General features: G+C 43.0%; 1 protein-coding gene across 2 annotated transcripts; it reads right to left on the bottom strand.

The window, feature by feature from the left end:
* Positions 1-421: 421 nt before the first annotated feature.
* appbp2 (amyloid beta precursor protein (cytoplasmic tail) binding protein 2) lies at positions 422-12839 on the bottom strand. 2 transcript variants are annotated; one of them, XM_076075403.1, is made up of 14 exons: positions 12469-12839; positions 9487-9575; positions 8390-8541; positions 7058-7181; positions 6404-6445; positions 5989-6157; positions 5766-5855; positions 5595-5662; positions 5402-5507; positions 5194-5318; positions 4688-4773; positions 3437-3627; positions 2345-2510; positions 422-1322 (listed from the first exon to the last, which is right to left on the bottom strand). In XM_076075403.1, the coding sequence occupies exons 1-14, from the start codon at positions 12604-12606 to the stop codon at positions 1060-1062; spliced, it is 1809 nt and encodes a 602-aa protein (XP_075931518.1). In that variant the 5' UTR covers positions 12607-12839; the 3' UTR covers positions 422-1059. The 2 variants fall into 2 exon arrangements, with proteins under 2 accessions (XP_075931518.1, XP_075931520.1); XM_076075405.1 differs by lacking the exon at positions 6404-6445 and having other exon boundaries at positions 12469-12838.
* Between the last annotated feature and the right edge of the window lie 784 nt (positions 12840-13623).

Genomic DNA, 13623 nt, shown 5'->3' on the forward strand with positions numbered 1-13623 from the left:
ACACACACACACACACACACACACACACACACACACACACACACACACACACACACACACACACACACACACACACACACACACACACACACACACACACACACACACACACCTCGTTTAAAGTAAAAGTGTGGAGCCTTTCTTCAGACTTCATGGCTCTCTCAGTAAGAAAAGCATATACAAAGGGCGCCATAAACATACTTGTTTACATATAAATTGTTGGCATTTTAATTATTGTCGGTACTAAGCTGGAAACCGAGATAAAACCAGATGAAATATATAGTGAAAACAAGAGCGGTGTGCAACGTTATACCCACTGGATGAACACATTCCACTGTTTGTAATCTCTCTCCAACGAGCAGTTCTGTTAGGGTCTACTTTCATTTCTTTGCAAAGGAAAAAAACAAAAAAAACAAGTGTACAATCTGCTGTATTATTTTACTGTACAAGTGTCAAAAATATCTGACATTTTCTTTCTCTGATCCACCAAGTTGATGTGGGTTCAAAGTCTTTCACAGATGAGCTTGGGGTCCAGTCACTGTTGTGTTGAGAGCCCTGGAGAAACATGGTTCCATCTGCGATGTGTCTCATGGCATTCAGAGATACACTGGTTCAAATACAAAAAAAAATTAAAATCTCCTCCGATTCCAAAATTAAAAGAAAAAAGGCGAGCGAGAGAAGAGATCATTTATCATCCTTACAGGATGGTTGCGGGGTTTTCCCGCTCAGTCATGGTTCCTCTTTCTCTCAGAGAAACGGTCCGCTCTGTGGGGTGAAGCTGCATCCAGTCTGGAGCTGCATCTTGGTGGTGTAGAAATGTCCATGAGGTTTGATAATGGTGTCTCTACTTTGTTTTTTTGCACAGCTAAATGTGTGTGTATGTGTGTGTGTACTGGCATCTGCAGAGACTATAAAGCCAACAAATCGCCGGTGACACTTGAATTTACTGTGCATTACTAATTGACTGTGTGCAACTGAAGCATCACATTGGGGCTTAGTACGTGTCCTCACCAGACTAAAGCCCACGTGTCTCTTATTCCCTCTCTTCCCTCATAAAAATCAGCCGAGACAGGGCCGGGTGGGGCCCAGGCTCTGAGCCAATAGGAACGCTTGTACCACCTCCTGGGTCTGCTGGGGCGTAGTGTTGACATCCTCCAGGGCATCTGCCACGGCAAACTGCCGGTCCCTCAGCCGGTTCCAGTTGGACAGTACGTTGTGGTATTCAAACACCTTCTCATAGTTTCCCACTGAGTTGTAGAGTTTGATGAGGCCTCGGTAGTCGTACTCCAGCCCACTGTAGCCCTCTCCAAACAGCTTCTTACCTGTGAGGACACAACACACATCACACCGTGTTTCATCATTCTTGAGCGATTCATTGATCGGTCAAACCACTAAACATGCATTGTCAAATCTTCCGATAATCCATTAGTTGCAATCAAGTGGCAACTCACCCGTTTAAATTATATTGAGGCTTAAAGTTAAGCATGATTTGAGGCCACTTTAGCTGTAATGAACAAACTATTAAAACCTACACAGAGCGTACAGCCCCCGGTTAGTTCGCAGTGAACAAACAATAGACACCACACACAGAGATGATAAGGTAGCAGGGTTATTTCAACCGGCTCTCAGAGCTTCAGCAGTTTGGTTGAATTCTGCGTAGTCTTGTCCTGCTGCAAGTTTGTAGTTCCAGTTGCAGAGGAGAAATGCTGACCTCTATTGTTTGGAGCATGTATTACACATGTATTACACATGTATTACACATTGCACTTTATGTCCATTTTTTGCAGAAATATTAAACTTCTCCTTATTTTAACTTGCCAATTGATACTTTACTGCTTTACCTTTTTTTTTTTTTTTTTAAAGCTATTTTCTGATGTTTATGAGATCAAGTGATTAATCCAGAAATGTTCTGCTGAACAGGCTGCTGGTAGCTAACTGGATGCCCCACCATGGGCTATTCAGCCATGGGCAGACATTAAGCATCAAGAGAGCAGCAGATCAAGTCAGGCCGACTCAGCTGGTAGGTTTGGGTGAGTGCTCATGGGAGCAGAAAAGAAAAAGTGTTTTTCTGGAATCCAAGAGACACAGGAGTGATTACAGGCCTGTGTTACAAAGCTATCCAGCCATGATTAAACCAGGCTCTGCGGGATCGAGAAGCAGGCTTGCTAAATCACCATGGTGACCTATGGAGAATGGCTAACCGGCTCAGTTCATAGGACCTTATAGGAAGCGTTACCAGCCTGCTTATTCAGCAGCTCAGGTATCATTTGTGCAGTAAAGAGAGGAAGTAAGAGCTGAAGAACAGCCAGCATGTGTGACCCATCCATCCCACCCCGTGTCTGACCGATAGCGATGGAGCGCAGGTAGAGCCTCTCTGCGTCCTCGTACTGGTTCATGTCGTAGTTGTAGAGGGAGGCCAGGTGACCCACAGACAGAGCCACCTCGTAGTCCTCGTGGCCCAGAAGCTGCTCCTTGATCTGGATGGCTTTGATGTGCATCTCCTCTGCCTCCTGGTTACACAAGCACACAGAGATAGAGATATGGATCTCACATCAAGGTAAAAATGCAAAGCCAAGTCACTTCCTCATGCTGTGATCAGCTGGTACTACTGTGCTATGATTGGTCAGCTACACCAGGCAGACCTGGTCCCTTGACGCTGGGTCAGATGCATGTCTGTAATGCACCTTTGGCCCCTTTGCATTTGACACAAATTATGTCGATATCTTCTAGACTGCTGAAGCCTCAAATTATCTTCAGATGAACTTTAGAATGCCTTTGTACACATTGTGTCCCTCATCACTTCCACTGAAAGAGCATGGGGGGGGGGGGGGGGGGGGGGAGATCTGTTAATGGCCAGTATGAACCGGAGAAAGGATCACAGCAAGCAAGCTCTATTTCAATGGACATACAGGCACATGACTGTAGTCTTCAGACATTTTAACCACAGGTCAGTTATCAGTAGAGGTGCTGAAATGACTTGATTCTAAGACGAATCAGATACTAGTATTGAAAAGATGCAGCTTTCTATATTATAGATTGTTGTCAGATGTCTGAAAGCACTTCCTAAATAAAGAGAGTTCAGAGTAAACTCACTGCTTGTATCAATTCTTGAAGATGGACACATAAGAAAATTGTGGCTCCAAATCAGCCCAGAGCAAAATGAAAATGCAACATCTGGGTTTAACCACTAGAGGGCAGTTTCTATGCACATTTTAACACAATATGTAGAATTCTAACACTTTGCACTAAAATGTCAAGATTTGGACCTGAATCCATCAACAACACTACTACATACACAAACGCATTGGTTGTCAGCTGAAGAAAGTGGTGTAGGGGGTTATGGGTTGAGTTACTCTTTAATGCCTAATTATTTCAGTGAAAAAGAATGCGAGAATTGAATAGGACACACACACACAACATCATAATGTCCATCCACCTTGAACTTCCTCATGGACTGGTAGAGTCGTCCTAGGTTGCCGTAGTGCTTGGCAGTCTGGACGTTGAACTCTCCGAAGGCCTTCTTTGCCAGCTGCAGTGAGGAGAGGTGAAGGTCATGAGCCTCTTGAAGAAGGCGCTCCTCTGTCTCCTTATTGTGACAGTCGATGGCGATTTCCTCCAGAATAAGAGCTGAGGGAAACACACCAAGCACACATTAGACTTCTCCCCAGGACTGAACAGCGGAGCCACAGCCCTATGTCATTCTTTTGTTAACCATCACTTCACTGTTACCTTCTCAAACAGTGTACGCACACACAATATAAAAGATCATGTTTAAAGAGTTAAAACACCACAAATATCGGAGGCCTTAGCGCAGGTCTGCATTCAATTATTTGGACTGCACATATGAACTGCCTTCGCGATCCAGCCCTGAATATACACAACTTATGTAAAGACCATAAAGCAAAGGTAGCGGGGGAGTTAGGAGAGACTACAGCGGTAGACTATTGTACTCGACTCAGCAATCAGTGAGGCTACCTGACATTAGCATTATTGTTACCAGCAGGGGGAACTTCGGTCGCATGCACCGACATCAGCATTTTGCTGACCCGGTACTCACAGAGGGGTCTATCAGCAATCTAACAGCACCATGAATCACATTTATACAACCACAGCGGCACAAAATCATATTTTCCCCATTTGTTTTAGGGAGATGAAATCATAAAATAGGACGCAGACATTCAAAGGTTCATTTTAATACATCAATAGAGGCTCATAATGTGAAAAAAGACATTTAGTAAAGCCCTACATTAAACAAAGTACACGGAGCTGTTGTTGCCTGTTGGGCTTCAGTTTGTGACCTTATGATACGAGTATATATTTTTATGCTCAGTGTAGTATCTGAGGGTTTCTGAACATTACATGTTTTAATTAATTTCCAATAATAAATACATTTTGCATAAAGGAAGAATATTTGTCCACTCCCATGTTAATAAGAATGTTAAATCCGTGACAAATCTTCATTTAAAAAGGTACATTTTGAACAGATGAATTGCAACTAATGTGTGCTGAACTGTGGACAATCATGCGATTAATCGCGATGAAATATTATAATCGGTGGAGAGCCCTCATGAACTTTCCTCAGGGACATTCCATTATCCTCGCTTTAAGACAGATGCCTGCCTGACATCCCCCCTGTACCCTCCACACAGTGGGCAGAAGCCCAGAACCTCCAGGAAACTCGCCTCACCTTTGACTCTCTTGGAGGAGGCCAGCAGCAGATGGTCCTCAGGCAGAATATGAGTTATGATGTCTATGGCACGTTCCGCATGGAATCTGAGGGACAAACAGCAGCTGATCCAAACATTTCATGAAACTTAAGACTTGACTGGGAACTGTATTCTACTCAGGATAAACACTTCCAAGAAAGTCAAGCGTTTCCCATGAGGCAAGCTGTTTTGAAGCTCACATCAGGGTTAGAGAGGTCAACTTTCAATCAGGGAGTGTGTCAGTGAATCATTCAAACATACAAAGAAACACGATTGCCATCATCGATCACTGTCTAAAATACAGATATTGCTTTTTAATATATGAAATGGCACATGTCCAGAGCATGCAGCCACATAACATAACTCCTAGCAGAACAGAAGGGCACAGTGTGACTCATGGTCTTGTGCTACATCTACAAGGGAGCTCATGTATTATGGAATTAGCTGGTGTACAAACAGTTCAGTTAGTGAGATTCATTGTACTCACAGAGCGTTGTCAAATTTCCCAGAGCTATACTGGTGCACATATGAGGAGTAGGCCAGGTCTTCATGGGCGGTGGCAACGTGGATGTTCTTCCCCCCGAACACAGACTGTCGGATGTCCAGCGCTGTCTGCAATTTGTACAGAAAGAAAGAACTTTGAATTTAACACTAAAACAAAGAAATATAAGTTGACTAGGAGCCTTACGACTTACCTGGTAAATAGCAACTGATTGGCATATGTTGTCTACATTTAATAAGTAAAATCCATAATCTAGCAGCGTATCGGAGTACTTCGGATGCTTGTGTCCAAAATGTTCTCTGCCAGACACAAAACAGTAAATCAGAACTCATGATCAGAAAGAGAATAAGAACAATGTAGAGTCTCTATGAGACACAGCGGGTTACCTCGCTAGAAACACGGCATGTTTGATCAGCTGCTCTGCTTTCCTGAACTCTCTCTTGACCACGCAGGCCTGCAGCGGAAAGACGACACATTTCTTTACAACGCTGCTGTCCTGCAGACACATCCCAATAACAACTCCATATTATCTTGTAATATAGAAGAACATAGTTAACCTTGGAGGCTTGCCGGAGGACATCAACCACTACTTTGACAGGCAGCCCCGGACTAATTTCCTTCATAGCCTCTATACACCACCGGTATGCCTGGAAAATGCAGGTAAAAGACATCTGGAGTGGAACAACTCTGTGATGCTGTAAACCACTCACACGCCATCATTCAAATCATTTCAATTAGAAGCACTTGCCCTTATAGTGTACAATGGTCAGACGTGTTTACCTCGTCGTAGTGGCTTTTGGCGAAGAGCAAGGCACAAAGCTCGCCGTACAGCGCCGCCTTGTTGGCCAGGTGGCCGTGTTTGGCTAGCTTGTCCATGTAAGACTGAGCGAGCTTGAAGGTCTCCTCCCCCAGGTGGTACTTACAGTTGCCATTGCGGACATGAAGCAGCCTGTGCACACAGCGGAGAGAAACTCACGTCACTGGATGTCGACATGAAGTCAAACATTCTAAAAGGAGCCACACACACACACACACACACACACAAGTAGGGATGTCACGATAGGGAATTTTCATATCATGATTTGAATCTGAATAATTCTAACAGACCTGTAGCTAATGAACTAAAATAGTTAGGAAATCAATTTCAGCAACTTGACTCCAGTTTATTTTAAAAAGAGAAACAATGTGGACTTACTTCTGTACTGCAAACAATATTAACACGCTTTGTCTGTACAGTCTGAAAAGTGAACAAAAGCTGTCAGAGAATAGTAGTAGAGTAAAAAGTACAATATTTACCATGTTTGAGTTGCAATGTCAACAAATGAGATCTACAACCCACCCCCAAATCATATTTACATTGATTTGCGCTCATACAGACCCCCCCCCCCCCCCGCTTCTTGATGCCACCATTTCGAATATGAGCATGGCAGATCAGGTTAACCCGGTGAAATCTTTCTATTCATTGCAGCCTTAACAACCTCAATACAAGTCTGATCTGACCTAAAATAGCAATTTATCGAGCTCATCATATGTGACCCTCCTACATACCAGGTGTCCATGTGTGTGAGAGTCAGATCATTCTTCATATTACTTCTGCATTACTGAATGGGTGCGATAATGACATGGGACGGATACCATATTAAAACACAAACACACAGCAGCTACAGTGGTCGGCGTTGCACCACTAAATCGGACAAACATGGAGGAGAGATTGCTGAAGTGAAGGAACCTGCTATTTACAGGTTTTTGGTAAAGCTTAATTAACAGAAGCTGACCTGCCTAGTCTGGGGCTGGAGAATTCTTGGTAGATTCAACCACATACGAAGTGTCCAGAGCGTTTGAGACTGACCTGACGCAGCATTCCACAGCCCGGTAGCAGTGGAGGACCTCACTGTGGAGCGTGCACAGCTGCAGGCACGACAGAAACACTTTCTCTGCATCTCCATACCAGCCTGCATCCGACAGGAAGCCGCCTACAATCAAGAGGCACCAGGTTAGTCCCACCGTCTCCCAATCAGTGGGGAGATAGGTTCAGTATCAACTGTGGTAACTGGTGATTAAAACATATGCTCTGTATTCAACTAAATGAAATCTTGCAGTGCAAACTATGTGGGGACTAACACATCCTACGGTATCTTCTCTCACAGCTACTTGTGGAAGAGAAAGAAAGTCATGTGTAGAGCTCGGTCACCAAACACACATCAAGTGGATCATTTAGACGAGAAGACAGCGCTAACAGATGTCCTACTGCCTCTCATACGTCTCATTTTTCAAAGGCAGTGAGGGCCATGGGTTGCTAGCCAGCAAAGGTACTGCTCAACAATCGTCCAACCAAGATGTTATAGAATATGGTGACATATTCCATAACATCAAAGATCAGATATCCTCTCTAGAAGCTGTGCTGGCTTTGGGAACACAATGAGGACATGGTTAACCTGGAGAAGCTTGATTGGATAAACCCACAGGGCTAGTGCATATCTTTAATATCATTAGCAATTATATGTGGAGGCACCGTTTTATATGTAATGTCAAGTCTGTTTTACTTTATAGTGCTTCGTCTGCATAAATGTGGAACATTTAACTACAGTATATCTGAAGTAATCAAAGTTCCTATCGACTGCTGGAGATGATTGAGCTCATGTGTGATCCCTGATGGGTTCTTCAGCAGCGCTAGCCCTACGGCAGCATCAGTGGGAGGAATGAAGGGCTTCCAGACACGCACGGATGCAGTGTTCTTGGCCAATTCCCACTTCTGATATTATTTTTATTTTCTTTCTTTCTAAGAACTATACACAAACATTTTTATAACTTTTCTCTTCTGAAAAATTTAAATTAAATGTTATGTTAATAATAAAACATTGACAATTATTTTCTCCAAAAGCGCACAGTCACATGACCTCTGTTTTACTTTCCCAGAAGACAACCGGTGCAACACATTTATTTAACAACACAAGTAAACTCTGGTGGTATGTGCAAACAAAGTGTTTCCCTCCGTGCTACCGGTGCATGCTGTGTGTGTGTGTGTGTGTGTGTGTGTGTGTGAGCAACGTAAACCCATCACATACATTTGACCAGTAAAAATTGAGATATATAACACTGATCGGCCGGTCACCGCTCACAGCACGACGGTGCATATCTAATGACCACCACTGTCAGAGACACCCCCCCCCCCCCCATTTACCCAGCACAAAGCCAAACTGGATGGCCTTCTCTTTGACGTGGGCGTCAGACTCTGCGATGTAGGAGCAGCGGCGGCTGAAGGAGTTTGCCAGAACTGAGGCTACTTTCACACCGTGGTCCATCAGCGCCTGGAAGCAGTGGTGCAGGAGGTGTCTGCAGGGGAGAAGACCAAAGAACGGACCGGGTCAGTGGAAGGCACAACCATGAGGTAATGACTAATAGGTGGCTTGTTACATTTAAGCCTTCACCGATAAAAGAACAAACCAGCAGTCTGAACAAACATCACAAACATCAGGCTAATCAGTGAAGAACAATGCTGATGACTACTGCCTTTGTGTTCTCATTCAGCCCATCACAGCACAGATAACACTGTAAAACACCTTAACCTGAAGAGTTACCACGCTCTTATACCAGTGTTACATTTCTATACTTTCACAAACCCTGATGGAACTAACTCAACAGGTCCCAGCAGGAGGAGAGGGCACGCAACGCACAGTCACAGACAAAAACAGCTCGTTCAAAGCAGGTCAAAGGAGTGATGGACCGGGCCGAACAGAGCCTCATTAGACTGCCCACCTGGGCAAAAGTCCACTTCTGGACCATCAATGTCATGGAATTTATTCTTCCAAAAGAAAATAATGCTCGCTAAGATAAGCGTACTAGGGATGCAACTAAAACATGTTTTCATGATTATCAGGTAATGTGCTGATTTTCAGAATATAGTGAAACATTACAAGTTCTCAGGGTCCACGAAGACATCTTCAAATATCTTGAATTGTCCAAATAACACTCCAAAACTCAAAGATATTCAGCTTAACATCATATAAGACCATGAAAAGCATAAAATCCTATATACCACATACCCATGATGCATCAGTGGCCCTTTGATTGAAGTTTGATTTAGATTTTTCTGACTTATGACTACTACAGGATACATTTGGTAAGGTCCATACATGAGGGAGCGATATCAAACCGGACCCTCTGTTTAGTGAATGTAGCTTTCAGCACAGACTGCTGTTAACTATCTGTGTGAGGGACCAGTCTCCAAAAGCACCCTGTAGGACGACTGATGGGTGAATGGTTCCCTTACATCCTTACCTTTTGTCTGAAGCCCGCAGTACTTTAGCAAACACCTCCAGCTCACAGAACTCCCCCCCCAGCTGGCAGAGCCGGCCCTGCTGGTACAGCTGAGACACAGAGATGAGGGAGAAGGTGAGGCTCTGACAATAATACACATGTCAACTCTTCCATTAGGAGCACAATGCTGAGTCTGGAATTAATGGACAGATTAGTAACATGTAAAGTGTGTCTCGGTGGAGACGTACAGAATGTCTTATCTAAAACTGAAAAAGGTGACAAAGAGGCGATCCCTGTAAAACTGATACGCATCTGTTTCGCTGTGAAGGGAAAGGGCATTCCTATTAGTGTAAACTAATGTAAATGACAAATACTTCTGGAATTGATTCATCCTGTTGAAAGCAGCGTGGATACCGAGTTGTGTTCCAGTGATCAACGTTTCTTTTCTCATATCCTACGAGGGTGGAGCAGCGCCAACTCATAGTTCTCATCCTTTACACAACTCTCTCTCTGTTGCTGCTAGCTGACCAGGAACCAGCTCCACCGTTTCATTTGCGCTCGCCGTTTCTCACGCACCACAGCTCGCTTGTTGCGCTGACCTCAGCACGTGTCGCTTGCTGCGTCCGGATAAAAGTTTCCAAGCAGAACTCACACCGAATCTCAGTTACTCACAAGCAGCTAATTCCAAATAAATATCTCCAAAAGCTGGAAATGAGTGACCTCTTGACTTGAATTACAGGTAATTAACCGTAGTTTAAGATTACATTTATATTATGTTGTAATGGCAATATAATATATATTCGTATTGGAGACTAAATGATTTGTTTAATATAGTGTACGGTAATATTTCACATATTTATACTGTTCGTGATAATGCATGTAAAATAACAGAAATCAGTAGTCAGTCACAACTTAAAGTGTTTTCCCTTAAAGCTGCAGGTCATTTAGCATGTCGTGTTGTTCATGTTTTTAAAGGGTAATTTATAGTATTTGTACAGACAAAAAAAAAAGGAATTTACTTGGAAAACTTACGGTAGAAAGAGAACTAAAACATGATTTTACAGAAAGTACTGTATGATTTCACAGATTCCTTTCTGTAAAGCAGCATGGGATCATGGGAGGTGTTGTCCTCACCACCACGGCATCGATTCTCTCCTTTTTTACTGAGTAACGGGTGTTTTCCGTTGAATATAGTGACTTACAGTTTAGTGTATTGTGTACTAAACTACTGCACAGTAACATTATTGATCATTGTTGGGCTAAAGGTTGGGCTCAGTTGGTTGCAGCTGTGGATCGAGCCGCTCTCTAATGAAGACAGGACAGCTGCAGTAGCGACACTGGTACAAATATCTGCACACATCCCGTTTCATCCAACTTCATCTTAAGGAGTCTTATTCTTCCTGTTCTGAAGAAGAGCTGCTGAGTGAGACGAGCCTCGGTCAGATGTAGCGGTCTGAAGTAGGCAGCGGTGGAACTGTCCGTGTCACACCGATTCATTTGATCTTCTACACATCCTTCCGTTGTACCGTTAATTGTTTTGTTGGGGCTGTAGTTATCTGGTAATCTCAAGGTTCCAAGTTCCCGAACCCCAATTATTTTTTTTAATGTTGTAAAACCAGTTTGTGTGTAAAAATGCCAAGATGCTGAAACATCACACGAAGAGGTGAAACAGACAACTTCAGGTGAAACCACATTGTGGCAAATTGGGTTATTTTATGTTATGAAATGGAAATTTTGTCTTTGTCTTTTCTACTGTAATTCAAATATAATATTTAAATGGAAAATGACTGTAGATAGACTGGGTTGTCTCATTTAGGAACAAAAAAAAGCCCAAAATGTGCAGAGACTAACCTGGAAGGTCCATGATTTAATGTATTAAAAGACAATATGTCTGTTTCCCCGTGGTTTAATCAACATTTATTAACAATATATTGTATATTATAGTAATATAATTAATTTCGACTGTGAAAGCTGATCTGTATTTTTACTGTTTACTATGTGTAGTTTGTGGAGCCTTTATTCGCAGTAACTTGACCGTATCTGAAGAAGCTTTGCTGACAGTGCTGTTTTAACAGCGTGGAGACCTGATGCTGTCTGAGAGCTACAACAGCTGATTCAATCTAGTGTTGGAAAAGATCTTCATGTGGTTCTGCTGTTGCTACCTAAATCTAACATTGGTGAACAGTATTATCACAGTACAGGACCAATGGGATCAGTTAGAAACACAGTTTGCTGTCACTTGGATGTCCCAGGAATAAATGGTGTATTCTGGTGTCTGGTTCGGGAGGTTTGTCTATCTATGTCCAGTGGCCAGCATACATCATAAATGAGCATAATAGGAAAGTATAAGCAGGTATAGTTATATCTTCCATATCTGAAGACCAAACGTTATGATCTCAGTATTTCTATGTCTAGTCCTGATTATAGCTCAAAAGCAGCACTGTTTTGACATTTTCTTTCAATGTGGCATTTAATGAAATGTAGAGAACAAATACCAATGCTTTCAAAGTTACAGTATATTGCTGCTGTTATGGCAAATTGACATCCAACTGCTCTAATAAACTATGATGTGTTGTAACAAGTATGTCTGAGAAAGGCTCCTTCTAATAAAGTGTGTCAAAGCCGATCAGGAAGAGAAAGCTCACTAAACGCTGTTCGTTTAACGTTACATGACAACAGTTCATGTAACGATCACAGTCACACGGTCATTGGTGTGATCGGCTAACAGTTACACGATCGATGCCGTCCATGATGTCCATGGCTTCACTGTCAACAGCCGTTCATTGACCTTATACAGATATACTAGCTCGCTATGTTGTGTTTTAGGAGGATGGACGCTGACGGTTAGTCAGCCAGACCTACAAAAACCTGTTTCTCGTCTTCGAGAGCTAGCTTAACGTTCTCGTAATGTAGCTAGCGTTAGCAGTTAGCAGCTGATGACACAAACTCCTACAGTGTGGTGGCTGTCAGATACACCCGAGCATCTCGACCGCTGAGTCTTACCTTATAATAGACATCAAACTGTATATTTTCTGGGAGCGAGCGGATGTCCCTTCTCGATCGGCTGTAGTTGTCCACCACAGCCGAGATAGCGGTGTTGTACAGTGTTTCTGGGATCCATTCGAGCTCCACCGCAGCCATGTTGTTTTCCCTCTCCAAAAAAACCCTCCCCGACTCTCCCTGCACGCGCTACCTCACTGCGATGAAAGCACGTCCTCCGCGCGTCCTCATACAACACTCGCTTCAGAGTGAGACTACGTAGAAGTGTCCTATCACCAATTTACCGACACGATTCTAAACCCGCTGCTCCATCTCCATCTTTCTCCTTCATCTCCTGTTACTCGTCGACCCGACACCGTCCCGACGCACACACTTCACGAGCGCTGACGCAGTGACGTAATCGTGCAATCGATGCAAAACAGCGGCTCATAGCCCCAGTGATCACGTCTATAAACAAAGGAGGAGAAGGGCATCCATACAAATAATCACATCACAGGGTGTCCTTTGGAGTTCAGCCTGTCTTTATTTCAATCGGTGTACGTTGTACTGTCCGGTTCTTTGCTTTCCTAACATTGGGAGTTAGATGACACATTACAATAGTTAGAGTCCCTCCGTGATGTATCTGATGTAGATGCAATCATATTCAAATTAAAACTGAAAGTTAGTCAGTAATGACAAAAAAAGTGTCACAGTCCAAAAACTCACACTTTTGGAGATTCAAGTAATTAAAGACAAAGGAGGGTTAGACCATTGGGTGGTGTTGAGACTGTATAATAACTGATGTGGGGAGTGATACAACACATGGTAGTTCCAGGTAGTGGAAGAATTGTTGGATGGGAATCATCTAGTTTGTATCGGTGATGGCAGAAACACAAGAATAGTAAATACAGGCAAGGGATCTGTTAGATGTGATGCTTGTGACCAACACCGAAGCACCAATGCGTGACTGGCATGTGCATCAAGATTGGTAGTGACCATTATCCAGTATATAGTAAATAAATACAGAAACAGTATTAATGGGACAGTGATGAGAAGAGACATATATTTTGTACAGGGCTGTACCACAAAGGATAATGCAAACACTTCCAACTGACAAAATAACATTATATGCTCGTAATTATGCATTATAAAAAGTGTAAATATGAAAAATAGATTAAA

This window comes from Anarhichas minor, unplaced genomic scaffold, assembly GCF_050575085.1.
Source record: "Anarhichas minor isolate MPS153535 unplaced genomic scaffold, ASM5057508v1 ptg000052l, whole genome shotgun sequence".
Taxonomy (NCBI): domain Eukaryota; kingdom Metazoa; phylum Chordata; class Actinopteri; order Perciformes; family Anarhichadidae; genus Anarhichas; species Anarhichas minor.

Bases quoted from the DNA above. Each gene is read 5' to 3' on its own strand.
- appbp2 (XM_076075403.1), bottom strand. From the start codon at position 12,606: ATGGCTGCGGTGGAGCTCGAATGGATCCCAGAAACACTGTACAACACC. The intron at 9,576-12,468 runs GTAAGACTCAGC...TCTGTGTCTCAG, and splicing joins AGTTTGATGTCTATTATAAG to CTGTACCAGCAGGGCCGGCT. The intron at 6,158-6,403 runs GTAAGTCCACAT...CTGTGTGCACAG, and splicing joins ATATTGTTTGCAGTACAGAA to GCTGCTTCATGTCCGCAATG.